Below are 26,523 nucleotides of genomic sequence, written 5' to 3' on the forward strand. Positions count from 1 at the left end.
CATTGTGAATTATGATCTCAAATTGCAACTGCCATTGATAATTATCCCTTTCTTTTATCTCTTTTCTGCTATGAAGTCTATTAAAATGGTGCATAGCATGGCAACTGGCAATATATTTTGCACCAATAATTTGAATTCAAGTTATTACATGATGAACTTTGATATGGAATTGCAAGTGTCTCACTGAAAAAAAAAATTGAATATTTAATTAATTAGTAGTTCCACAATGAAATTTGTACATGGATTGTATCGTAGACCCCACTTTTTTTTAACTCATAAATCAATGTTCATTTTGTAATGAAGTTCTTGTTCCAAATTGGCATCCTCAATTATTATGTTGTCACGTACAGTACTGCCTCAATACAAGAGATATGGGGATATAACCACTTAATTTTGAAAGCCTGTGAATGAGAGTATGCAATAGTTGATACCAGTGCTCTTCAATTTTTGCAGTCTTAGGCCCAAATTCACAAAATTATTTAAACCAGTTGGGATACAAAACCTTGGATTATGATTTTTTTCAAGGCTGAATTCTGTGCTCACGTAGTGCCCAAAGCAAATAGCGAGTATTTATTATTGGACCTATCTCGGTACACACGCTGAATCAGTTCAATTATGTAACTAAAATCAGAATAGTCCATTGTCCCCCCCCCCCCCCCCCCCCGTTAAACTTTTGTGAAAAAGGGCCTGCTACTCCTGTTTATCTGAACATGTATGCTAATAGACATCACATATACAAGACCAAATAATTTGGAATAAGCATAGCTCTTATCTCTTCCTCATTTCTTCCTACCCCCCCTCCCTCTCCTCTCCCACTCATCTTTCTCTTCATCTCTTCTTCCCTTTCTCTTTTCCTCTATTCTTTTATCCACATTTCCCTCTTCTTTTTCTCTAAACCACAATAGTATTCACCAGAAAAAAATTTCAATACTCAAAACTTTATTCTATAAATATAAATAATTGTAATACAAAGAAGACAACATATGAACCTGCCCATGAAGGTAACAAAAATGAATAAGAATATTGATACAGAAAAAGAAAGTAACCAGTTACATGTTCATGTATTTGACATCTGAAGCAGGACTGATCTAAAGACAAGCAGTCTTTTAGGGAGAAGCAGTAGTGGTAGTCATTCTTCAAATTCTTTGAAACATTCAATAATAAACACTACAATCGTCTGGATATAATTTAGATGGAGTGTTTAGGGGCAACACTATTTTTAGATGTCCATCTCAGTTTTGTCAGAAATCCAAGCATTGGACTTCATTTGTGAACGCTTTAAAGAGATTTCATTATCTAAATATATTGGACGGTTTAGAAAAAAATACTGGACGACAATTTGATATTTTACTCCACCCACAAGACAATCGATGTTCAAGTAATGGTCATGTGATTGTGTGCCTTTGTCCATCAGCTGTGCTTATACCGGTATGACATAATCTAAGGTTGTGTCTTGTAATGGGCAGTATATGAATCACATCACAGCAATTTCATAATAAAAAGAAAAGTACAAGCAACTAAATGTACTAATGATTTCACAACTAGTTTGAGCACAACCTGGAGGAACCAGGCCTGCCAGATATTTTCCATGTAGTCAAAAATGCATGGGAGATTTCTACAAGATGATCAGTATATCCACAATAAGTTACAACTTGTATATTGTTGTGGTCTATAATCATAAAATTGATTGACCACAATGCATACATGTTTACGTGCAAATATTGGCTTTTAGTGAATTGTTTTAAACAAATCTTAACTTTGATGTGTGTTGTTTAAATGGATTTTAAAAAACAGGAAGAATAAACATAATGGTTGTTCACTTTCAAGATAAGTGTAACTGGAAAAAAAAATTGTATGTCTCTGCTTGGGGTTCTAATTGGAATACATGTCTGGCATATGGAATTATATTGGGATGATGTTTCAGTGACTTTATTAAAAACTTACTTGAAGCTCAAAATTATATTCAGGTGCAATTATTTTGTGGGCTCCATTTCATAACCTATCTCAGTATCACAGAAAAAAAGTAAAAATGTGATCTTGTGGCTCCAATTTTCATAAATAAAATCACTCTTAATCAACATAATCAAAATATCAATCGAAATTACCCTATTGCTATGTTTTGGAATTACATTAACATATATCAATAAAAAGTCTTATAATCTCTCAATCATATCTTTTCATTCTTGTCAATCAGAAAAGTAAATCCAGTAATTAGGAGTGTATAAAAAACCAAAATATAAATATTTTCAGGACTGTAATTTTTCAGTGCTCACTAAAGTCCATGTTGTAAATTTGACCCCCTAAATATATACATATTTTCCTACAAAACACCACCAAGCTTGTTATCAATGACCAACAGCAACAAATTAGACTGCATTGTGCAAAATCATTTATAGAAGTCCCGAGTGATTAACTGATTTGATTTTTTTGTTTGTTATTTGAATTTTTATCTCGACACTCCATGGGGAAAAAATCAAGTCAAAACTAGAAGGGTTCAGTTTCTTACAGGGTTATCATTAGAATGGATTGAATCTTGAAGATAGATCACAATACATGTATCATTTATTCCTGTATATACATGTAGGTATTCTAAGGGTTAAACAAGTGGAATGCCTCTGGCCGTCTCACCTGCATCACGCGGTTCAATATAGCAGCAGTGCTGACTTTGAATACTACTCTAACTCGCACAAGATGTTCAGTGATACATGGTTACTCTTATGTCCACTTTTTATGAACTAGACCAATAAAATTACAGAGATATGATGGTTATTCAACAAAAAACCCCAACATGGCCAAAGTTCATTGACCTTACATGACCTTTGACCTTGATCATGTGACCTGAAACTCGCACAGGATGTTCAGTGATACTTGATTACTCTTATGTACAAGTTTCATGAATCAGATCCATAAACTTTTAAAGTTATGATGGTAATTCAACAGATACACCCAATTCGGCCAAAGTTCATTGACCTTTGACCTTGGTCATGTGACCTGAAACGCGCACAGGATGTTCAGTGATACTTGATTACTCTAATGTCCAAGTTTAATGAACTAGACCAATAAACTTTCAAAGTTATGATGGTAATTCAACAGATACCCCTGATTCGACCAAAGTTCATTGACCCTAAATGACCTTTGACCTTAATCATGAGACCTGAAACTTGCACAAAATTTTCAGTGATGCTTGATTACTATTATGTCCAAGTTTCATGAATCAGATCCATAAACTTTCAAAGTTAAGATGGGAATTCAACAGATATCCCCAATTCGGCCAAAGTTCATTGACCCTAAATGACCTTTGACCTTGGTCATGTGACGTGAAACTCATGCAGGATGTTCAGTGATACTTGATTTACCTTATGTCCAAGTTTCATGAACTAGGTCCATATATTTTCTAAGTTATGATGACATTTCAAAAACTTAACCTCAGGTTAAGATTTTAATGTTGAATCCTCCAACATGGTCTAAGTTCATTGACCCTAAATGACCTTTGACCTTGGTCATGTGACATGAAACTCTAATAGGATATTCAGTAATACTTGATTAACCTTATGGCCAAGTTTTATTAACTAGGTCCATATACTTTCTAAGTTATGACATCATTTCAAAAACTTAACCTCAGGTTAAGATTTGATGTTGACGCCGCCGCCGTCGGCAAAGCGGCGCCTATAGTCTCACTTTGCTTCGCAGGTGAGACAAAAATTGAGAAACAGAAACTCATAAATCGACATTTGTATCATGGAGACCTTAATTTGTTTGGGACCAGCCCACAACTCTTCAAGCAGATGTAGATCAATGCTATTGTATAAAAGATCAATTCTAGGGAACATTTTCTGAAGTACGGTTTAATTTAATCCATGGTCAACATGTAACTCTGGGCTTAAATTATGGGAAGCTAAAAATGTCCAAAATTTATTATACATTGTAGTTTGTCTTGTCGGTGCAGAAACGCCCTTATGCGTGCAACTAACACCCCTTTCACAAACCCATCCTCCAGTTAGCCGCCTAAGAGTAATGCGGATAATTCAATACAAAAAATGGTTTACAAAATAATCCGCACTATTTTTACGAGCTCCCGTCCTGAAAAAGGCGGATAATCGTCAACTGCACATGCCTCCACCTGATGGGGCGAGTTGGAAAAAGGTGACCTTGTGACTGCACCATGGCAATTATCCGCATTACTTTGGAATGCTTTCATAAAGTCAAAATCTGGTCCCGATGCTGGTATTACGTGGATAATTGCAGCATCGAAATAATGCAGATAACTCTGGTCCTCCTCCGATTTTACGACCAAATTATGCTGCTATTATCTGCATAATTGGGTTTATGAAAGGGGTATAAGGGCGTTTCTGCGCGCATGCAATCCACAGTGAGGCCCACGGGCGTTCCTGCACCGACACAACAATTTCTAATGTTAACCGAGTGCTCTTTCATCATGCTCTAATGAAGAAGAAAATTGTTTAAGTGACTATATTTGCAGATAGTTCTTCCTTAACTGAGTGTCACAGGAGCAGATAAATCGATCCTGTAATATCAAAGATTTATTTCACAATTAGCTATCTATAGTTAAACCAAAACCTTATAAGGTCTTAGACCAGAATTCCAATTAAACCCGACTTCAGAATACAGGCCTGGAAGTCAAGATGAAGCGTTCACAATGCAATGAAGAAAGAGCTGAAGGTATATAATTGCTCTTCACAATACCTATTCCAAAATCTGCCTATAAAATAAGCAAGAATATGAGATCAATTAACAAGAAACTGCATCAGTTTCATCATTTCCAAAAGAATTCCACACCATGACACTGGCTAAGTGTGGCTTTTCTTCCGCCCTGCATGCGATTTTCTTTGCCAGTACAAAGAATGCAACACGTGATTGTCCAGCACAATTCCAAAATGGGTAGCGTTTCTTCATCATCTCTTCTGGCCTTTTCCCTTCTTCTTTGAACTTGATGAGTGTCCATACTCTCCCATGTCCTTTTCTAGTAGGTGTTTCTCTGCTGTGGTTTCAGCCAGCTAAGGAAATTTACAAAGAAAGAGTAAAACAGTCAACTATGGAGAAGTTAGTGTATTCCAACAATTAAAAATATTTCAAAATTGAAGAGAGAATTTATGTTGAGGCTAGTTAAGTTAGATTTGGCTGTGGGATCATTTAGTTATTCATTCATTTATTATTATTCTTATTCTCATTAATTTCATTTTACTTTTTTTTTTTTGGGGGGGGAGGAAACTCAATCTCCTTTTCCAATGCTTTATGGATGCATACTGTGATTTCTTAAACCTGGTTATATTAGTATTACCTCAAATAAAATGACATGTTCCATTCACATTTTTAGAAAATGAGCAAATTGTGATTTGTTCCAAAATCGGATCGCGAACAGTCGTAAGGTGTGCGGTGGCCTTAAGACCCAACTTCACAAATTTTTGTAAACCATGATACCTCTGTGTGCAAAATAAAATACATCAAGCATAATAAAGCTCAAATTGCCATCAATGTAACTCAAGGAAAACAAAGCAATTAAATCTAAATCTGTGCACAACAGTATGAGTGAAGTCAGTAAAAACTTGCATTTGAAATGGCCCCATTTTCTTACCCATTTAGGACAATTACTACAATGTAATAGAACTTGCATTGTCCCTTTTCACTGACTGCCTGATGACGCAGTTATACTATTGTTCACTTACCATGTCAAGTAAAAGTTCAATTTTTAATTTGAGTAGATTGTTTTCTTCAGCCAAGGATTGGTTCTGCTTTCTTAGTTTGATGAAATCACGCTGACTGACTCCTCCTGCATTGCCAGACTCTTTAAAAGAAAAGAAATTAAGAATCGTATGATATTCACAGATTTACCGTAATTTAAGATAGGGGAACATTATTATCATAAAATATAAGAAATATAGATCCAAGTCTAAATGGAATATAGTTGGTGTTGATTAGATTTCATTCTTCAAAATAGCAACACTAACATTTTTCAATCATTGCTACAATTTTTCAATAAAACAATAAACATAGACTGATGAGAAATATCTATAAAAATGAAAAATTTGTTCATTTGTATGAGGAGGAGTGTAATGTAAAGGAAGAAAAAAAAGAGAAAGGGGACAAGAACAAAGAGGAAGAAAGAAAAGGAAAGGGGAAGAGAAGAAAAAAGATGAGGGAGAATAAATGAAAAAGGAAATGGGGGGGGGGTTAAGGAGAACAAACAAGAAGGAAAGAGGGGGATGGAGGAAGAAAGAATGAGCAATAAAAAAGGAGAAGAAAAAGAGGAATATAGAATAAAACAGAGGAAAGAAAGAAGAAAGAGGATGTAAGAGATACAGGTACAGGAAAAATCATAATTATTAAAAACCGGTATTCCACGAAGGGCCTAACTCACCAGCAATCCACACCCCATTGTCTTCATCAAACTTGAGTTCTTGACCCCCGAGTTTGACCTTTGGCTGTCCATAGGTCATCCCATACTCTTCCTCTCTGATGGAACTCTCCAAACGATTCAGATTATTGAGAGAGGCCGACCTTCTAGGGGGCGTCTTCTTTGTATTGAACTTGTTCCCAAGAAGAGGCATGATTGTGTGGTCACTGTCAGAATAAATGAAATTTGATAGAAAATTGTCTTAATTCATAAGGGAAATTTATATCAATCTTATATTACAAATGTTGATTCTTTTTAAATGAAGAGTGAGCAGTATAAAGAGACAGTTGACTGATCTATAAAATCAATTTAAAAAATCGATTTTTGAAAATAATTTCTCTGACTCTTCATTTGAAAAAAAAGCAACATATTTAATATAATTAGGAAAAAGTTTTTCCTTTTGAATTTTGATGTTTTTGATGACACTGTAATTGATCGCAAATGCGATGGTCCACTTAAATCAGATCATTAACAGCTGACAGAGCAAACAGTGCCGACACTGGTGAGTGAATTCTCGTCTTCTAAATCTTTTTATTACATAATTATTCCCAAAAGAATGATTTTTATATAAAATTAATTCACGAAACTAAAAAAGAAATGTATCATCAGCCATTTACACATTTTATGGCTCGATTCATGAAAGCAAAACACGGTACAACAAACAGACTGCATGCAACCATGGCAATAACTTACATGTACAAACCACTAATAAATGTGAGGTTGGTCACATAAATTAAGTCCAAATCACTTGCTCACTGCAACCATCCTGCTTTTGGGAAATCTACATCTAGGACTGTGGTATGCCAATGCTGTACACGGCACACACTTTAAAAAAATCATTAAAATATCACTATTGTGGCCAAAAATCCTAATTTTCATACAGTTGCAATTTATTTTCCATTAGTATATCGGTTGCCATAGTTTTGTATTCACCAGAGCACTCAAAGACTTGAATTTTGGGCATATTTTTGCATATACCCTCTATGGTGGAAAGTTATATGGCAAGAGACTTGGGAGTCATCATGGACTCTCAACTGAAATTCCACTCCCAAGTAGCCAGTGCAGTCTTGAAAGCAAACCGTGTGCTTGCTACGATTCGACGAACCTTTGTGCATAGAGACAAAGACAACATCAAGAGGTTATACAAGTCACTTGTGAGACCAATTCTGGAATATGCAAATGGGATATGGTACCCAAGATATACCTCTGACCTGAAGGCTATTGAGAAAGTCCAGCGACGAGCAACCAAGCTAGTACCAACCCTGAAGGAAATGGACTATGGCAGAAGGCTACGTGCAATGAAATTACCTTCCATCAAGTACAGACTACGAAGAGGTGACATGATTCAAGTCTATAAGATAATCCACGGCATTGATGATGTGAATAGAGACCTGTTCTTCACATCAGCTTCCACTCAAGCAACCCGTGGTCATCCTTACAAGCTTTTTCTGAAAAGGAGTAGGTTGAGCGTGAGGCAAAACACCTTCAGTGTTAGAGCGGTGAGCGACTGGAATTCTTTGCCTGCTGAAGTAGTCACAGCATCAACAGTCAATCACTTCAAAACAAAACTAGACAAGTTTTGGTCTGCATGGCATTATGCTCATGCATGGGATTAGTACTAGTCACTGCATTGGCACAGCAAAGGACAAATAGCACAGATAGCGATTTATCCAAGCTAGGAAGACAACGTACAGTACAAGATAGACCTGGAAACTTGACTGCAGACACAACTGTATTTTTCCAGTAGATGCGGTATAAAGGTATAAAGGTATAAAGAAAACTGTCCATTTTCAATCTCTGTTTTTAATTTAGAAAAAAGAATAAGGATCCAAGTTATATGATAAATAGCTATAATAATTATGGAAACTGACAGTGTCAAATAATCAAGCATTTGTCCCAGAGAAAAAGAGAAAATAATCCAAACATTAGCAACCTTACTTTGCCACACATGGAGTAGACCTAGTAGTACAAGGTTATATCAATCATTATTACCTATACAAGACATTTTAGCAAATAAATAAACATGGATAGGAATACTTTTCTTCTAAAAGATCTAGCCCTAAATCATGTATGGGATGCAACGTGCATAGTGTAATGTTGGTGAAGAACAATAGGAAACAAGATGGCGGTGTAAACGTCAGGCAAGTCTCTTCGAGTCTTCCGTCTTATCATAATATTTTTCTCATTTTTTTGATGAATTCTTGTTTAAAAATAAAATTAATGGCGCAGAAATGTCGGAAATGAAGTTGCTTCCCATGTACATGATTTAGGTCAAGGTCTTTTAGAAGTAGAAATCTCAGGGGCAAAAGTTTTAGCGGCCTACAGGACGTGAATGGATAGGAATACCTGGCTTCATTGAGAGTAACCTTATGTCAGTAAATGATTTTTACTCTCTAGAATAGTAGAAGCCGCCTCGCTGGATGGGCAGTTATTCATAATACACAAGTTGGCCTTTAAAAGTTTTACAAATATTGTATTTGACAATTTCTGGAATAAAGAATGGTACAGTCACCCTTGGGAATGATTTGATTTGATTTGACAAAAATGATTGCAAATGCACCATGTACACTGTCACTCATTTTGTGGAAGAAAATTAAGCTTGGTCACCGTCTTGGACAAAAACTAAAAAGCTAGACCTGGAATTGGAAACTTGGCTGCAGCTTTCTGCAGCTGCATTTTTCCAGAACATCAGGTAATAAGGTATTGATTCGATTTCCCATGATTTGTCAATGGCTGGGCTCTTTATGGCTACATTTTAGACGGGCTTTAAAAAGGGTGGCAATTACTGGAATCAATCTCGCGCTCGCTCACAAACGTCAAACTTTCACTCTCACTTCACACAACGTAAATCAAAATGTATGGGACTGCAGTCGGGCAAAATTGGTACGTCGGTAGTTTTACTCCGAGTTTACTGCGCAAAGGTTGTCAGAAAACCTGGGAAATTGCCTTTCATACTTTTATAAATATCATTCACGATAAACCAGAAAATTCAATGCTATTATTCACGTAGAAAATACATACAAACGTCACTTACGTTTTGTCAAGTTGAACACCACCAAAATACTACAAATATTAAATGAGTCTATATCGAAAATCAAATCGCTTTTGTTTTGTTTTTTTTCTGCTGAATTTTTGACGAGAGAGGGCCCCCTAGCTCATCACCATTGGAAATTTCAAGTATTTATCAAGGGGAACTGAACGACATATGATTAAAAAAAGTTTCAGTCAAATTTAATTTTAATCCGATTTACAAACTTTTTCCCCTGTCTTCTCATTATTTAGGCATAATACTTATAATTCTTCATTTGTCGTTTGCTATTGGTACCTCAGTAGGGGCCGCAGAACCGGGGGGGGGGGGGGGGCTCATCCTCTATACCTGTGCAAAATAAGTACTCCACTCTTTAAGATATAGTTAGAGAGGGAGGTGGGGGCTATTTTCATGGCAATTGTCGATGGCATAATCAAATTAATGGCTTTGCAGTCTTGTGGATGAGTGATGGGGGGGGGGGGTGAGAGTAGAGTATTGCAGATTAAGGTTAAAACACGAGGCGCTCTCTGCCTTGTTCTTTTGAATCTCGTTTAAAGTAGGGTCCCCTTTTTAATGTTTCCCTTGTGTCATTTTTGTCATTATTGTTGTTACGATTATAGTTTTGAATTATTATCAAAGCATATGCTTTATCAATACTTTCTAAATAATCATTATTGGTAATAGGATTTTGAGAGGGATTAAATCACGGCCATGAGAACGCTGTTTTTAGGGGCTGCTGATGTAAATTTGACAATAATAAGAAAGGCTCCACTATAAAATGGGGGTAATGTTGGTCCCGGCAGATTTGACAAGCAAAGAAAAAAAAAGGGGGGGGGGGTTCACAATAGAATCTATTGATTCCTTGAGATTTCAAATTAAGTTTTAGGATTCACTTTAAATCCGCCTATTCGATGATCCTCGATGTTTTAAATCCCTGCAATTTAGAGTGTATAAACAAAATTAGTGACAAAGAGTAAGATATCTTTAAATTCTGTCAATCGCATTGACAGGATAAATAACATAATCCATATAGGTCAGATTGATGCCTTCTATCATCATCTTGTTTTAGTAAAATTATGATCCTCTATAATATCATGTTCATACAAAATACAGAAATCGCTTTTTATAACTGTTTCCGTTCGCGTTCACCGAAGACTTTAGGCATTTTATTAATTTGAGTTGAAAGAAACTTCAAAGCATATATTCTTCGGCGTGCTTGTCCATGGTCACAGCTAATGACTGAATGATCCACCCGGGATTTAGGAGCAATAGGATGCCCATCTGCTCGCGGCTAAGGGAAGGGGGCCAAAATGGTATAAATAGGAGAGCTTAGACCAGCATGAAACAGACTCAACCATCGAAGCAATCGACTCCTCTAGTTACATCGTCTTTTATCTTCAGATCGTCAGATCATCAAGCAATCAGGTAAGCATTGTTAAATTTGTCAACATTTTGAAATTGGTTTCAGACAAATTTATTTAAAAAAGAAAACAAGAAGTAAAAATGTAACTGTACAGAAAGAAAATATTGAATTCGACTTTTACGTTGACCATTCTTACTATGTAAACCATGGGTTCGAATCACACTGAGGAAGTTTGTCGGGTGACCGTTCACGGCATCAAGCTTTGTTTACCTCTATCGACCCAGGTGAAGTGACTTACCTGGAAGGAATCAAGATCTTAAAAGTGCCACGTTGATAGCTATTTTAAAGAAAGGGTGAATGCGCCGTGACGCTGTGCAAAATACTATTTAAAATCAAACTACAAAAGACAAGTAAAATCTTAATCCCACATATATTGGCGGCTATTGGGATATTCAAATCCTACCCATCGTTATATAAAAATTCATTATTTCCAACTTATATAGCAACCACTGTGATAAAGCATTTTCTTACAGCTCTAAACAATTTTGCATACAGCTCTGAATGGAATGTGAGTTTATTGTCAATACAGTGTCACTGTTGGCAATATACAGTGCGTATCAAAAAAAAGTTTACACTTAGAAAAAATCCTGTAAAATTATATGTTTGTAATATTGTGAAGATTTTTCCACATTTTAACATTGGTACCGATCCATTTAAGCAAATGACGACGTAACTGTCGAAAAATATTTCTGCTTGAGTGAGCACCGCTTACTTTTAAAATGTTAGTGAAAAATGATTTGCGCAGAACTTTAAAATAGTTATGTGAATAAAAGTAGACCTAAATCACGAAAAGCACATGGAATTTAGCTAGTAAATTGATTTCAAGATATCTTCTATCTTTTTTAACCCGTTTCCTTGCCCAAAACACTTCGAAGAGTGCATTGAGCCCCACCCCACTCCCCGACACACCGAGGCCATCGTGACGATATTTGCTTTACACTGAGCTGTGATTTACATGAAATGGTTTAGGCTTGATTTTTATTTTGTTAATCATTGTCAAGCTTGGGAAAAGTGTGGAGAAACAAGTATTAAATGAAAAATGAAATATAAAACCACTTTAAATGATAAAAACTTAGTGAAAAAATGATGGAGATGTCTGATATAAATTTTTGTTCAGATTCAATTACGTCCTCAGATCCAGCTGGCACAAAATGGTAAAGGTTGTGCTTACTAAGTGTTGAAATTTCAATTTGGGTGGAAAAAATGTTACAAAATGCTTGAATGTATCCGTTTTATTTCAATTGACTTAAAGTGCAATGGAAATGTATGAGAAATGTTTCGCAGGGTAAGTTTGATTTCGCCCTTTCACCTTGACACAGCGTGAAAACGAGCATTTCTGCGCAAACAGTTTTCTGCGAGCTTTACAAAAATGGACAGTGCTCACTCAAATGTGACATTCTGTCAAAACTTTTACTTTCATTGGATAGATGAGACCCAAACCCAAGATTATATGTGAAAAAATTACCCACATGTTGTATATTTTTTAATTCCCAGGGCTTTTTCAAAGTGTAAACTTTTTTTTGATACGCACTGTATAGGTTGAAGAATGATAAAATTACACCCAGATCAAACATTGACCTGATGTTAGTCCCATTAAGAAAATAACAATCTATGACTTTCTCGGTGTATATAGAACGGTTTCATTTATTGATTTTTACCTCTTACTTTTCAGAATGAAGGCCTTCATCCTCGCTATCGCTGCTATGGTCCTTGTCGCCTCCGTGGTCGCCACACCCGAGGAGTTCGACACCCTTGAGGAGATCGTCTACGGATCAGAGCCTATGGTCAAGAGGGGTCGATTCGTCTGTAAGCAATCCCTTCATCTCCCCTTCCCCCCCCCCCCTCTCTCTCTCTTTAAATCAGATATATTCTATTTTTATTTATCGTCGTCCATTAAAATAATCAGCGTTTCCAGCTCTGCTTCCATATCGTCATGATCGTATATGATTATTCTCTGCTGGTATATATTCCTTTTTGTCCTCTCAGTCTATACACATTGTACACGTAAAGTATAGGTTTTGTGTTAGAAAAGCATGGGATAAAGTTAAACAAGGTGTTGGATTAAACATGTTGACGACATTGGTTAGCTTTGGTTTGACTTTAAGAGTTCTGAACAGTACGGTCCCAATCTTTACTTGTGAGGGGGATACGTTGAGTAAATGAAGTCATATATGTAATCAAAATCAATAATCTTTCGTCCTTCAAAAACTGCACAAAATGTATCCAATGTCACATCTTCCAACTACAGTTCTTGTCCCCAGCATATAAATTACATAGGCCCGTACTCTAAAGTCGAGTTTAAATTAAACTTAGGTTTGAAGTTGTGGTTTAAGTATGGGAAGCCAATTGTGACACAATTCTCTAAGAGTAGATATATAATATTTTAGCTCATTTTACTCTCAAATCTTCCTCAAAATATTTGTTGGTACAGTCTGTTCCGGTCTTCATGGAGAGAGCTGTATCTGTGATCGTCGCTTCAGGAAGAAGGACCAGAGGAGGTACCTCAACTGCAGAGCAAATGGACTCGGAAACATCGCCGACGCCATCTAGGTAAGACTCGATCCATCTATTCTTCTTAATCGCAACGACCCTTTTCATCGGCACATCATTCATGACCATGAGATTGAGATCTCAATTCAAAGATCCGAAACCAGGCCAGCCAGCCGAATGAAAATTATTGACACCAGCTTTAATTTCAAATTTACTATATAGCAAGAGCAAGATTCATGGAAATATCTGATTTAGACAAACAATGATAATTCAGTATTGTCATGAAAATTTCGGTAAACACAAAATAAAGAACGACATCTTAACATTCTTGCCTCTATTAAGTAGGCTGTCCTATCGAATCTTATTTCCCGTATATAACATTGCTGGTGGGACACAGCATTTCTATAGCAAATTAAAATTTTAAGCAAAGTTGTGAGGTAAATATGGTACGTAGGTTTTTGTGTGGGGTGCTTTCCTTATTTGGAAAAACAGCAAAAATATTAAAAACAGCAAAAACATAAGCCTCGGAAAATTAATGTATTCAATAATGATCGTACACATTTTCCTTTTCGAGTTTTTTTTGTATTTTGTTTTTCTTGTGTAACTGTTTGTATTATCTTTCCGCAGATATTCACATCACCACCGTCTATCTTCAGGTTGATATTTCGTCACAATAGAATCATATGATGTCATATTCCTACTTAATCATTATTACTGGTCATTGTACGGAAGATGCACCATCCAAATGAGAGCTACTGTTTTTATACACATTGCATAACCATTGCAAGTACATGGCTCCGACCGGGCAGACAGACAGATTAACAAAGTATTTATTGACTATGAATAAATAATCACACACATTTCTTGAGGTTAAATTCAGTGTCTTTTTCAGTGTTTGTAGTGAGTTTTGAATCTATTTGCTGTATGAAATTATGAACTTCCAGGACATTTTTTGGGGAGTATACAAGTGTAACATGAAGCATTTTGTCAGTTATTATATGTGACAAAAAATTTTCAGCGAATTAAATTTATGATGCTTACATGGCTTACAACCACAGTAGAAAATTCATTGGCATCAAGAAAAAAAAGATACTGACAAAATAGCTAGATAAACACTGATAAAGAACCATGAACAATGATGAAATGCTGAAGAGAAAGAGAGAGATGTAGAGAGGGGGAGCTAGAGAGAGAGAATGGGGAGGGGGAGACAATAATCATGCTATGATTGTATTTGCGTTTTCCTGTGTGTGTGTGTGGGTGGGTGTGGGTATGTGTGTGTGTGTATATCATCATCAAAATTACATTAGGACTCAATTAGGGCATTAATGATTTTACATTTTCCAAGGGAGTCGCTTCGGCAATTAGAAAGAACTGATTTGCTTTCTTTCTTCTTCTTGGGCCACATTGTTTCCTTTTATTGAGAAGACTTCGGGCAGCGACAACTATAGCAAATTTACGAATATCATTATAGCTTTCTAATTTCTATGCTCCTAACTATCCCCAATTTAACAGGAAGATGTATACGGTACAAGAAGATATAACTTTTGCCAGTTGCTCCTTTCAATTTCTGATGGAACATATAGAAAGAGGAATGCTTTTGATGGCATGCAAAATTCCAGAATATATACTCCTATTTGGCAGATATAGTACTTTGAATATGTAAAGAAAATATTTCTGATTTAGTTTTTTAAGGGGAAAGAGCGAAAAAAGGGAAAGAGGACAAGAAAGAGAAGTATATCATATTCATAACGAGGTGGGTGAAGAGCGTGTGTGGAGAGAAAAAAAACCAAAGGGCCAGCATCTGGACTTCTTGATCATATTGAAATACTCTGGCGCCACCACTGCCTCTTTTCGACAAATCATCCTGGGGTCCGTTTCATAAAGGACTTGCAACTGTTGCAACTTTGCCATTATGACAACTACCATGGAAACCTTGATTCTGATTGGCTGCTGAGCCCTGTTACCATGCCAGTTGTCATCATATCAAAGTTACAACAGTTGCAAGTCTGCTATTGGAATCAAAGTTCATAAATGAGGTTAAAGTGCAGCTTAGTACATGATAGAGTGTATGAATTTTTCAATTCAATTCAATTCAACCCAATGAAGAGCTAACATGCATAAGGGACTAAATCAATTATTTCCCCATGTGGTATTTTTCGCATGTTTTAATAGACATTCCTCATTGTGAATCAAACTTACTAAGTCCAACTCCCAAAAGTTTAAAGAAGTTGATTAAAAACGTACAAATGATTTACTTTCTCCATGCAAAAGGGACGTGACTTCTGCCAATTTTTCATTAATCAATGTTTCTATTCAGGAAAGTTTTCTACCACGTAAGAGTCATCAGGATAGATAATAAAAATGACCGTTAAAAAAATCCCGCAGACATCTTTTATTTTACATGAATGTTTACATATTTTAGGTGACTTAGCCCCTTTTGCATGGAGAGTCCAGATGGATAATAGCTATACACAATGTTAATACCTTCTTCTCTATGTAAATCGACATTTTACCTATAACCAACATTTTGCTGACTACAATCATGGAGCATGACGTAGTGCTGAGAGATTATTATAAGTCTTTTTTTTTCATTGAACATGATTTGAATCCTGGAATAGCCCCTCCAGCTGCTGTACCAGAAAACCAAGATGCTTGACATTCTAGACACACATACTGTATTACTACAATCAGTTATAACTTTGGACTAATGTACAGTGGATGAATGTAGTCCCCACTGTCACGATTTGCGCCACGATTGAAACGGCTGTACGCCTATTAAAGTCGCAGTGATCGTAAGAGATCTTATCAGATCTTGAGACAATTCCTTCGTGGTAATTGTTTTTGGACGGCTCAAAACATTTTAGCAATCACAAAGGCCGATCGTAACGGATCGCAGAACAGTGGGAAAGCGGTGTTAAATTGATTCTCTGTTGTCCTCCATCCATGCGTCTACCGGTAAATTGCCAATTCGTCTACTGCCATCCCGTCCACTCACCACATGGTCTACATTCATTTCGTCTAATGCCATTTCGTCCATCAACATTTCGTCTACCACCCATTTCGTCCAATCACCATTTCGTCTAATAGCCATTTAGTCTAATAGCCAGTTAGTCTATAGCCAATTCGTCTACAACCATTTCGTCTACCAACCATTTCGTCTAAATCCATTTGGTCTAATGCCAAATCGTCCATTAACCAGTTCGTCCACCGTTCATTTGGTCCAATAGCCATGTCGGCTAATTTCAGTTGGTCCAATATCCACATCGTCTACTTATCAACTCGTCCAATTGCCATTTCGTCTAATAGTCATTTCGTCCATCAACCATTAGGTCCAATAATCAGTTCGTCTACCAACCAAATCGTCTACTAACCATTTCGTCCAATTCCCAAATCGTCCAATAGCCATTTAGTCTAATAGCCATTCGGTCCAATAGCCATTTCGTCTAATACAAATAATTTGCGTTATCCGAGGAGGGGAGCGAAATGACTTTAATACCTTGAAATCATTGATGATATTAGTTTTAAAAAAACCCTAAAAACTATGATGATAACTACTATCGCAAGGGTCGATTCAGTGGGTACAGCAATTCAGGCACCCCACCCCCCCCCCTAAAACGCACACACACACGCACATACACACATATAAAAGGGGGAACTAAGATGGGGAAAATGGAAAAGGGTCCTTTTAATTTAATTTGTCGCTCAATTTTTATTTTAAAAAAGAAAGGAGAATATTGTATTCCGATATCAAAATACGATAAACAGATGAAAGACAATATAGCCTTTTAAAGAAATATTATTGATCAATATACCCCCCACCCCCCAAAAAAAGAGCTCTTCCCGATCTGTCCTTTCTTCTTTCCCTGTACTATCCTCTCCCTTTTTGTTCGTTTCCCGTCGCTAGAAGCTAGCCCGCCTGCGCCTGAAATAAATGTAGGCCTAGTAGTATTGACAATAACGATGAGTATAATGTTTGTGATATACTCATGCTGTAGCAATTAATGGATATAATAATAAGAATGATAATCATCATAATGATACTAATAAAAAATAATAATAATAATAATAATAAAATTCACAATAATACTACTACTAATAATAATTGTGATGATCATATTACTAATATTAACAAAAATGATAATAATAAGGATAATCATAATAGAAATAATATACATAATTAAAATAATTACTACTACGTAGGCGCGGATCCAGGAGTTTACAGAAAGGGGGGGGTATTGAAATCACTAGAGTAGATTTTTGGTCGCGAGTATATAGGCCTGCCGGGTATAATTATAACACATCCCTTTTGCGGATCTAGCTTTTGCTAATGGGGGCAGGGGGGGGGGGCTGTTGCTCGAAAAATGTTCATTCATTTATATATTCCCCTGTCTGCGGATCGAAGAGGGTTTTTTCCGTGTTTTTTTTTTTTTTTTTGCTTGCGCGAGCTGATCTTTTTTTTTTATAAACATTTTATTTCATGTAGGCCCACTATTATTTTACACATAAAATCGTAAGTCTTGACGCTGTTTGAAATCCTGAACATTTCTCTAGATTAATAACTAATGCGAGGATTGCAAGCGCGCAGCGCGAGCTGAGAATTTTCCATATACTGACATGAAACAGGGGCGTTTTAAGGACTGCGTTTAGGAATTCTTGAAGATACATATTTTACTTTTGTAAATGCAACATCACAGTGCGAGCTGAAATTTTCCTATATTCAGACCTCAAAACGGGGCACTTTAATCACTTTTTGTAAATTTGTACATAATACACATCTAAATAAACAATGCGAGCGCGGGTCGAAATTTGTGATATTCTGACATGAAAAATGACGTTTTAAGGACTGTTTGTAAGCATTCATAAAGTGGATACATAGGCATTTCGAGGAGGGCAAAGCGTCCGCCCCTCCTTATTGACGGCCCCAAAAAAGAGAAAAGGGTGGGGGAGAAAAAAAAGAGAAAAAGGGAAGGAGGGAAAAGAAAACGGGGAATGAGACGAGAAAAAGCTGAAGGAATTAGACATTGACAATCCACGTCACTATCCAGTTTAGAAATGAATATAAAAACATGTGCACGGCGAGTTAAAAAAAATTGATATTTCAGGACACTTTGAACACTCCCTGTAATACAGGATACATAATTATCTTAAAATGAACAATTACTGCAATTATTGCCGAAAATGTTGGTTAATTGACATAAAGAAGTAACAGATTAAGGATTGTTTGAAGGAATTCAAGAAGAGATGGATGTATCATAAATAAAAATGTGAGCGCGCAGCAAGAGCTGAAGCTGTTTCCCTATTTTCAGATCTCAAAAATGGGAGATTTTAATCATTTTTCTTTTGTTATTATGTACAGGATACATATCTCAATAAATTATTAATGCGAACGCGAAGCATGAGATGTTTCCCTTTCCTTTTTTCCTTTTCTTTCTCCCTCTTCCCTCTTCCTTTTTTTCCTTCTCTCTTTCTTCCCCATTTTTTTCTCTTTCTCTTCTTCTTTCAATCTTTTTTTTCTCTCCCTTTTCTTTTCCTCTCTTTCCTTCCCCTTTTTGGCGCCCCCTTTCGCCATCGCCAGTATACCATTCCGTTTTTCCTCGCCCGTATCGTGTATGTATAACCTCGATAAGACACACATTGCTTCCCCCTTTGGGTGGAAAACACTTCCACAATGCAAGTAATCAAAGACGAACAACACTAGTCAACAGTGATAAAATAAATCAAGAAGTTGAAGAGAATTAGTAATTAATTAGGCCCACAATCGCGAATAGAGTCGACTCGGGTCGTAGAGGGCGCTAGTGCAGCATAGTAGACCAGTATGCGTATTAGACGAAATGAATATTAGACGAAATGGTGATTAGCCAAAATGGCAATTGGACATATTGGCTATTAGACCAAATGGCAATTAGACCAAATGATTGTTAGCCGAAATGAGTTTAGACCAAGTGATAGTAGACCAAATGCAGTTAGACCAAATGGAACATGGACGAAATGAAAGTAGACCAAGTGGTTATTAGACCATTTGCCTTTAGACCATTTGGCTATTAGACCAAATGGGAATAGACGTAATGATAGTGGACAAAGTGGCTATTGGACCAATTGGCAAAAAATACCATTAGACCAAATGGCTATTAGACCAAATGATAATAGACGAAATGGCTATTAGACGAAATGGCTATTAGACGAATTGGTGATTGGACGAAATGGTAATTGGACCATGTGGATAGTGGACCAACTGATGGTAGACGAAATGATATTAGACCATGTGGGTAGTGGACAAAATGGCAGTGGACGAAATGGCAATAAACCCGTCTACCATGTCTCAATAATAGCTCCATGCTTGGACTGATAGTGAAGTATATTCCCATGTTGAAACATATAAACGGGGATTCCCCGTTTATTGTTGCCATGGTGAGACAATTCAAAATTCAAAAGCTGCAAAATGACACAATATTGAAAGTCACTGTTCTTTTCTTCGTGGTGATGAGTGAGTTTCTCAGCGTTTTTCTTTTACTTTGATCGATAATTCATCGGTTTTAGTAAATATCAATGTGTAACTAATATCAATGAATAGATCATTTAATTCTCTTTAAAATGATACCCTACAGGATATGATTATGGTTTACATGGAGGTGCAGTGCCTTGAAATGTGGGGCAAGGTCAAAATTCAAAAGTTGCAAAATGACAGAATATTAAAAGTTACTGTTCTTTTTTCAGTGGTGATGAGTGAGTTTCTCAGCAGTTTCTGTTAAATATTTTCATGCACCTTAACATCACCATTAACATGGAATCAAACACACCTCTGCACAAGTAAAAACATAACAAATAAACAAACAAACAAACATGTATGGGTATTTAAAACCACGACTCACAGTACCACACTACAGAAGTAGGGGCTTGCCTTGATTTGAATGGATTTTCATCTCTTTTGACACAGACAAAAGAATCATGTTCTGTATTGACCCATCATGGCTATTTCTGCTCGTTTTGCAGCTTTTCAATTCAGACATCATCCTACACTTTTAGGTCATGCTCTTTTTGTGATGGCATGATCATAACAAGTATGGTATCATTTTAAAGAGAATTAAATGATCTTTTGAATGATATCAAATATGCATTGTGTAAAATTGGGAGTTAGGAGAAATTACTGGTCAAACTCAGATTTCCCCGGAGATTCCAAACGCTTTTTGGTCATTTTGCAGCTTTTCAATTCAGACATCATCCACCACTTTTGAATCCTGCTCTTTTCCTGATGCCATGACCATAACAAGCGTGGTATCATTTTAAAGAGAATTAAATGATCTTTTGAATGATGCAAAACATGCATTGTGTAAAATTTGAAATTTCGAGAAATTAAAGGCCAAACATAGATTTCCAAACTTTTTTGAGGGGTTTATATATAGATAGGTATCAGATACCCCCGCCAAATGAGTTTTTCGCAACCTTTCTTCGGATTGTTTTTGCCACTCAAGCGTGAATGACACATAATCTTAGTAATATGAGTTGAAAGAGGGGATTCTAAGTTTTACATTTTTGGTAGGTCATTTGTCTACTATACTTGTGATTAAGTTGTGATAAATCATCGTTTAATCTCGGTTTCGTTTTTCTGGAACGCACTAGAGAATTTTTACGATTTCTCTTCGCACTGCGGTTTTATGTAGTTTTACTTATTGTTTTTCATTTTAATTATGTATGTCTTATATTATGTGTTACTGTAATATTTCAAATATTTTCGTATTGTCTCTCTTTTACATGTTTTTTAATGTTCATGGACTTGCTGAAAAGCAGTCTGTTATGACTGAATGTAAGTTTTAAATAAATAAATACAATCTATCTATCTATCTATATATCTGTTTATCTATCTATCTATCTATCTATCTATCTGTTTATCTATCTATCTATCTGTCTATCTATCTATCTATCCCCCCTCTCTCTCTTTCTCTCTCTCTCTCTCTCTCTCTATCTATCTATTTTCTATCTAATCTATCTATCTATCATCCATCCATCCATCCATCTATCTAGTATAGATGGGTGCGTTCTGACTCTCGCCTTTCAAACACAGGAGCGTGGGTTTGAATCCTAGCCATGGCGTTTTCCTTCAGCAACAAATTTATCCACTCTGTGCTGCACTCGACCCAGGTGAGGTAAATGGGTACCGGCAGGAAGTAATTCCTCAAAAAGCTGTGCGCACCAGAATCGGTAGACTAGCTTAGCCGGGTTATAGGAGCGCCTTGAATATCTATCAAATCCTATATGTTGAAACATAATGATTGGGGATTCCCCGTTTTCTGTTGCCATGGTGAGAATAATATTATGTTTCTTCAAACACGCATTCAATAATGATTCCATGTATTGTAATTGTCATTGAACAAATACATAATCGGTTTATCGGGACAGATGGGGGTGGGGCAAGAAAATAATTGCCTCGTTTACATTTGCTATATATGATGCGGAGATCACCGCTGATCATGGTATTTTCATAACGTCATGAGCTGATCATACGCTGATCATACGATGTTTAAAGCCCCTTTCACAATTGACGTACGACCTGTTTATACGACCGCCTGCAACAGCTTTTTCTTGTTGTTGCACGATCGATCTATTGGTGTCTTGCGAGCACTCGCAGTCGTTGTAGAAGAACGCACGAATTCGAGGTGGTCGTGGCTGGTCGCATCTGAATTTGAACATGTTCAAAATCCAAACGCGATCAAACACGATTGATTTACTCGCATCAGGTCGTACCATCGGTCGGGCGATCATCGTGTGAGTGTTGTTCAACGTTGTACGACTTGGTGCGAGAGATGGCACAAATACGTATAGTCGCATTTAGTCGACTGCAGGTCGTACAACACTTGCACATGTGCTACATACCCACAGAGACCAGTCTTGCGACTGGGTGCGATAATATAAGACTGTTGCAAGACCGATCGAAATTACGGTTTACAACATTCCACTACCGTTGCATTCGCATGTATGCGACCGTTCAACCCCTTTCACAATTGACGTCCGACCAGTTTACGACCGCCTGCAACAGTTTTTTCTTGTTGTTGCACGATCAATCTCTTGGTGTCTTGCGAGCACTCGCAGTCGTTGTTGACGATCGCACGAACTCGAAGTGGTCGTGACTGGTCACATCTGAACTTTGAACATGTTCAAAATCCGAACGCGATCAAATACGATCGATTCACTCGCATCAGGCCGTAGGCGGGGTCGTACCATCGGTCGGGCGATCACCGTGCGAGTGTTGTTCAACGTTGCACGACTTGGTGCGAGAGGTGGCACAACTAAGTAGTCTCATTTACTCGACTGGCGGTCGTACAACACTTGCACATGTGCTAGCGACCTACATGTACAGAGACCTGTCTTGCGACTGGGTGCGATAATATATTGGCAAAAGACTGTTGCAAGACCGATCGCAACAGCTTACATCATTGCACTACCGTTTCATTCGCATGTTCCCCTCGCAATCCCTCGTGCAACACTCGCACCACAATAGGATCATAAGCGACTTACTCGTGCAACGGGTTTTACTGGTTGTTTTTGTTGTACGACATCTGTTGCAACTGTGAAAGCCTCTGTGCAATCTTCTGAGATGACGGGCGATTGATGCCTGTTGCAGCCTGTCGTACGACCAAAAGGTCGCAAATGGTCGTACGTCAATTGTGAAAGGGGCTTTAGATACCCTTACCCATTACGCTGATCGTATATACAGATATCGTACGATGTCCTACCATACCTACGATGTGTTCAAGAGCTACAATCCTACGATTCAAATGTTTAAAACCGCTTGAACTCTTGAAATAAAATCGCACACCGTATACGATGATCGCGATTCCATATACGATAATCGTGTTATCGAGTGCCCGATCAAATTCATATTTTGCTCTCCAGCATAGTGGGCCGAGCTCTCAGGATAATGATCTCAAAAGTTTTCAAAATTCCAGTTACTAATTTTGTAAAGTGTAAGTGCTCTCCAAATGGTTAATTCTATAAGTTACCGAGAATGGTGCTTAATTCTGACGGCTGAAAAACCTTGTAGTTATAATATTTTGGAGTCGGCTTTCACCTCTCACCTCTACAATAAAAATGATGATGAGACATAGTTATGCAAGATGATTTTCAATCATCCAACAACTTTTCTAATGAATAATATAATGGAACATTATACGGAAGCATTGACGCGACGACGAGATAGCATTGTTATGTCGGTCTTGAATGTATGCTGATTGCCTGCCTCGTTAATATCATTTACAGTATCAAAGTTCACGTTAGAAATTGATAAAAATGCTATACTAATCTTACAATATAGTTATTTTATAAGTTAATTCTCCTATTATAGAAAGACATAATGTTAAAACATATGAGCTGTAGTTGGGCATTTGGGTATTGTTTGATAGTGAGTAGAGGCTCAATCATAATAATTACCCACAGTGATGCTTACAAAAGTGAGTACATCCTATGTTATTTCTCAACTGAAATTTGATCAAAATCGGGATCGTCATCACTTTCTTTAAAACTTAAAATTTGTTTATTTGACCATGGACCTATTAGGTCCATGATTTGACATGGCAGTATCATTCCAAGTCTTCATCAGCATGGTCATGAAAGCGTCATGTTTTTTTTATCAGTGTGCAGTTCAATGTCCTATTCTGCTGGTGTGTCGATGTGTCAGGAATAACGAAACATGCCTCACGAACAATGTACACAGATATTTTAATACATGTAGTTAAATGTATTGTTTAACTTTGTGAGCAGCCGATTTAAAAAAATTCTCAAACCAAGATGAAACATGTGTACAAGTGCATGTATTAGAACTAATAAACCCTGAAAACAACCATTATTGAGAATGAAAAGCTAAAACTACAAGGCAAACCCCGATTTTGTAAATAGGTGTCTTATAGACGCCTAAATAGTACCCATAAGTGTATTGGATGAAATTAAGATGGTGTTTCCGGTCACTTTATATTTCAATTTTTGAAGCACTAAATAATTATCTTCGAACGCAATTTTTTGTCAAACCAATGTTAATTAATCACTTTAATCTACGAAACCTCAATGTGATCATTGTACAACCGCATTTCGCGAATTTGAATCGAATTAAGTCGGGGGACGCGGGTCATACTCCGGGCCATACTCTTTTCACTCTATACGCATGATGAGACTGTCAGACCATTGGAAGTTTCTATTTCACAACTAAATGAAAATGCTATTTCTCTTTTTTTTAAAAAAAGAAAAGACCCATTACTATAATATTTTTTAAAACTGTAACTTACAATATTTATGAAAATGGCCAATAAAAGTAATTTGAACGAATCCCTGTTCATTACTACATTATACTCTGCTATATGATGATGAGAACTGAACTATCTCAAAGTGGGTGTAGTTCATTTTTTTGGTACATTTTATACTAGGAATGTTATCTAAATCCCCATGCGTATTTTTTTCTTTATACAAACTCAATTCTCCAAATACGGGATGGGCAGAACGTTTCACAATATGATCTCTAACTTGATCTTTCTGATATCAAATTGTTTGTTTTTGAGATTAGATTTTATATCTGTAATCCTATATCATGCGGAGCCATCAGCATTATTTGCATGATCAAATTCCAGGTTTGAAGTCGATTGAAATGCCTTAATACTCAGCTCCTATATATTTCCATGCTATATAGAAATATAAGGTTGAAAAATATGAACGGGGATTCCCCAATTTTCCCGTTGGGTGGCGTCGTGTTGATACCATTAAAGGACAAGTTCACCCTAAAAAAGTTGAATTGAATAAAAAGAGAAAAATCCAACAAGCATAACGCTGAAAATTTCATAAAAATCGGATGTAAAATAAGAAAGTTATGACATTTGAGATTTTCGCTTAATATCACAAATCAGTTATATATTATGCACATCCTGGCTGGTATGCAAAAGAGGAGACTATGACGTCATCCACTCACTATTTCTTTTGTATTATATTATATGAAATATTCTAATTTTCTCCTCATTTTCAAGTGACACAACGAATAATGCCTCCCTGAACAAATATGATCTCTAAATTGATCTTTAATCAATGCATCCCTGCCTCCGTTTTGGGAATTAGCATTGTTTAATACTATAATTATGGTTCAGTCAAGTTGGTCCTTGTCAAATCTATAAAAATGAAATAATATATACAGTGCGTCCAAGAAAAAACGATATTTAGCGATGATTTATCATATCTTAATCCTAAACAAAATAGACAAATAACCTTCCATTTTAAAGCTTAGAATCTCCTCTTTCATCTGTAATTACTAAGATTATTTTTTCGCATTTACGCATGATTGAGCAAAGATAATTTGAAGAGGGGATACCAAAGAGTCACTTGGCGGGCTGTATCTGGGTTTCAAAAGGAAAACCACATTCCATTATCTGCTCCTTAATTTGATACCTCAATTACAGAAAATGTTCAAGAAATAACAAAGTTCTGGTTACTTGAAATAAGGCTCGAATATAAATAATTTCATAAAATGAAGAGGTTTTCCAGGCTAGACACTCCGTTTTGTTGACGATCAGTCATGCATTTAGTCTTCTGTTAACCGTGCGATAGCTTAATTCTGTGGGAAACCGGTGAAAACACATGTATTTAATGAAATTATGGAAATACTCTTTTTACTTCTTGACCATTTTCTGGGATTAATGAATCAAATAAAAGAGCAGATATGAAACTTTTAGGCATGTGATTTTTTTTGGAAATTCAGATACCCCCGCCAAATGAGTTTTTGGCATCCTTTCTTCAAAAAGGCTTTGGTCACTCATGCGTGAATAAGTAAGTAATATCAGATGAAAGAAGAGATTCTAAGCTTTACATTGGTAGGTCATTAATTTGTCTATTGTATTTATGATAAAGTTATGATAAATCATCGCTAAAAATCGGTTTCGCTTTTTGTTGGAAGTACTGTATGTATAAATTGGACCAAAAAGTTGTAACCGAACTTGATACGGGCGCTTTTTGGTCCCATCTACATTCGAATATTCAAACCATACATTATATGGTGTATAGTATATACAAGTTTTAAAATAAAATTAGAAAATTCTAACAGAAACAAATCATTAAAACAATCGGATTTTCGAAAATCAGAAGTGTAATGTTATTTTAAATTTTTTTTTAAAAACATAATTAATGATAAATGACGTTCTTTCATAA

At 36.4% G+C, this 26,523-nt stretch overlaps 2 protein-coding genes across 2 annotated transcripts; one reads left to right on the top strand and one right to left on the bottom strand.

The window, feature by feature from the left end:
• Positions 1 to 4,242: 4,242 nt before the first annotated feature.
• On the bottom strand, positions 4,243 to 9,534 carry LOC121422809 (protein chibby homolog 1-like). Its single transcript, XM_041618014.1, has 4 exons — positions 9,447 to 9,534; positions 6,377 to 6,579; positions 5,685 to 5,803; positions 4,243 to 5,015 (listed from the first exon to the last, which is right to left on the bottom strand). The coding sequence occupies exons 2-4, from the start codon at positions 6,564 to 6,566 to the stop codon at positions 4,914 to 4,916; spliced, it is 411 nt and encodes a 136-aa protein (XP_041473948.1). The 5' UTR covers positions 6,567 to 6,579; positions 9,447 to 9,534; the 3' UTR covers positions 4,243 to 4,913.
• A 1,228-nt stretch (positions 9,535 to 10,762) lies between these two features.
• LOC121423066 lies at positions 10,763 to 14,216 on the top strand. The gene is made up of 4 exons (XM_041618341.1): positions 10,763 to 10,865; positions 12,536 to 12,669; positions 13,295 to 13,413; positions 13,981 to 14,216. The coding sequence occupies exons 1-3, from the start codon at positions 10,780 to 10,782 to the stop codon at positions 13,411 to 13,413; spliced, it is 339 nt and encodes a 112-aa protein (XP_041474275.1). The 5' UTR covers positions 10,763 to 10,779; the 3' UTR covers positions 13,981 to 14,216.
• The last annotated feature ends 12,307 nt before the right edge of the window (positions 14,217 to 26,523 follow it).

The sequence above is a fragment of the Lytechinus variegatus genome, chromosome 10, assembly GCF_018143015.1.
Source record: "Lytechinus variegatus isolate NC3 chromosome 10, Lvar_3.0, whole genome shotgun sequence".
In the NCBI taxonomy this organism is placed as follows: domain Eukaryota; kingdom Metazoa; phylum Echinodermata; class Echinoidea; order Temnopleuroida; family Toxopneustidae; genus Lytechinus; species Lytechinus variegatus.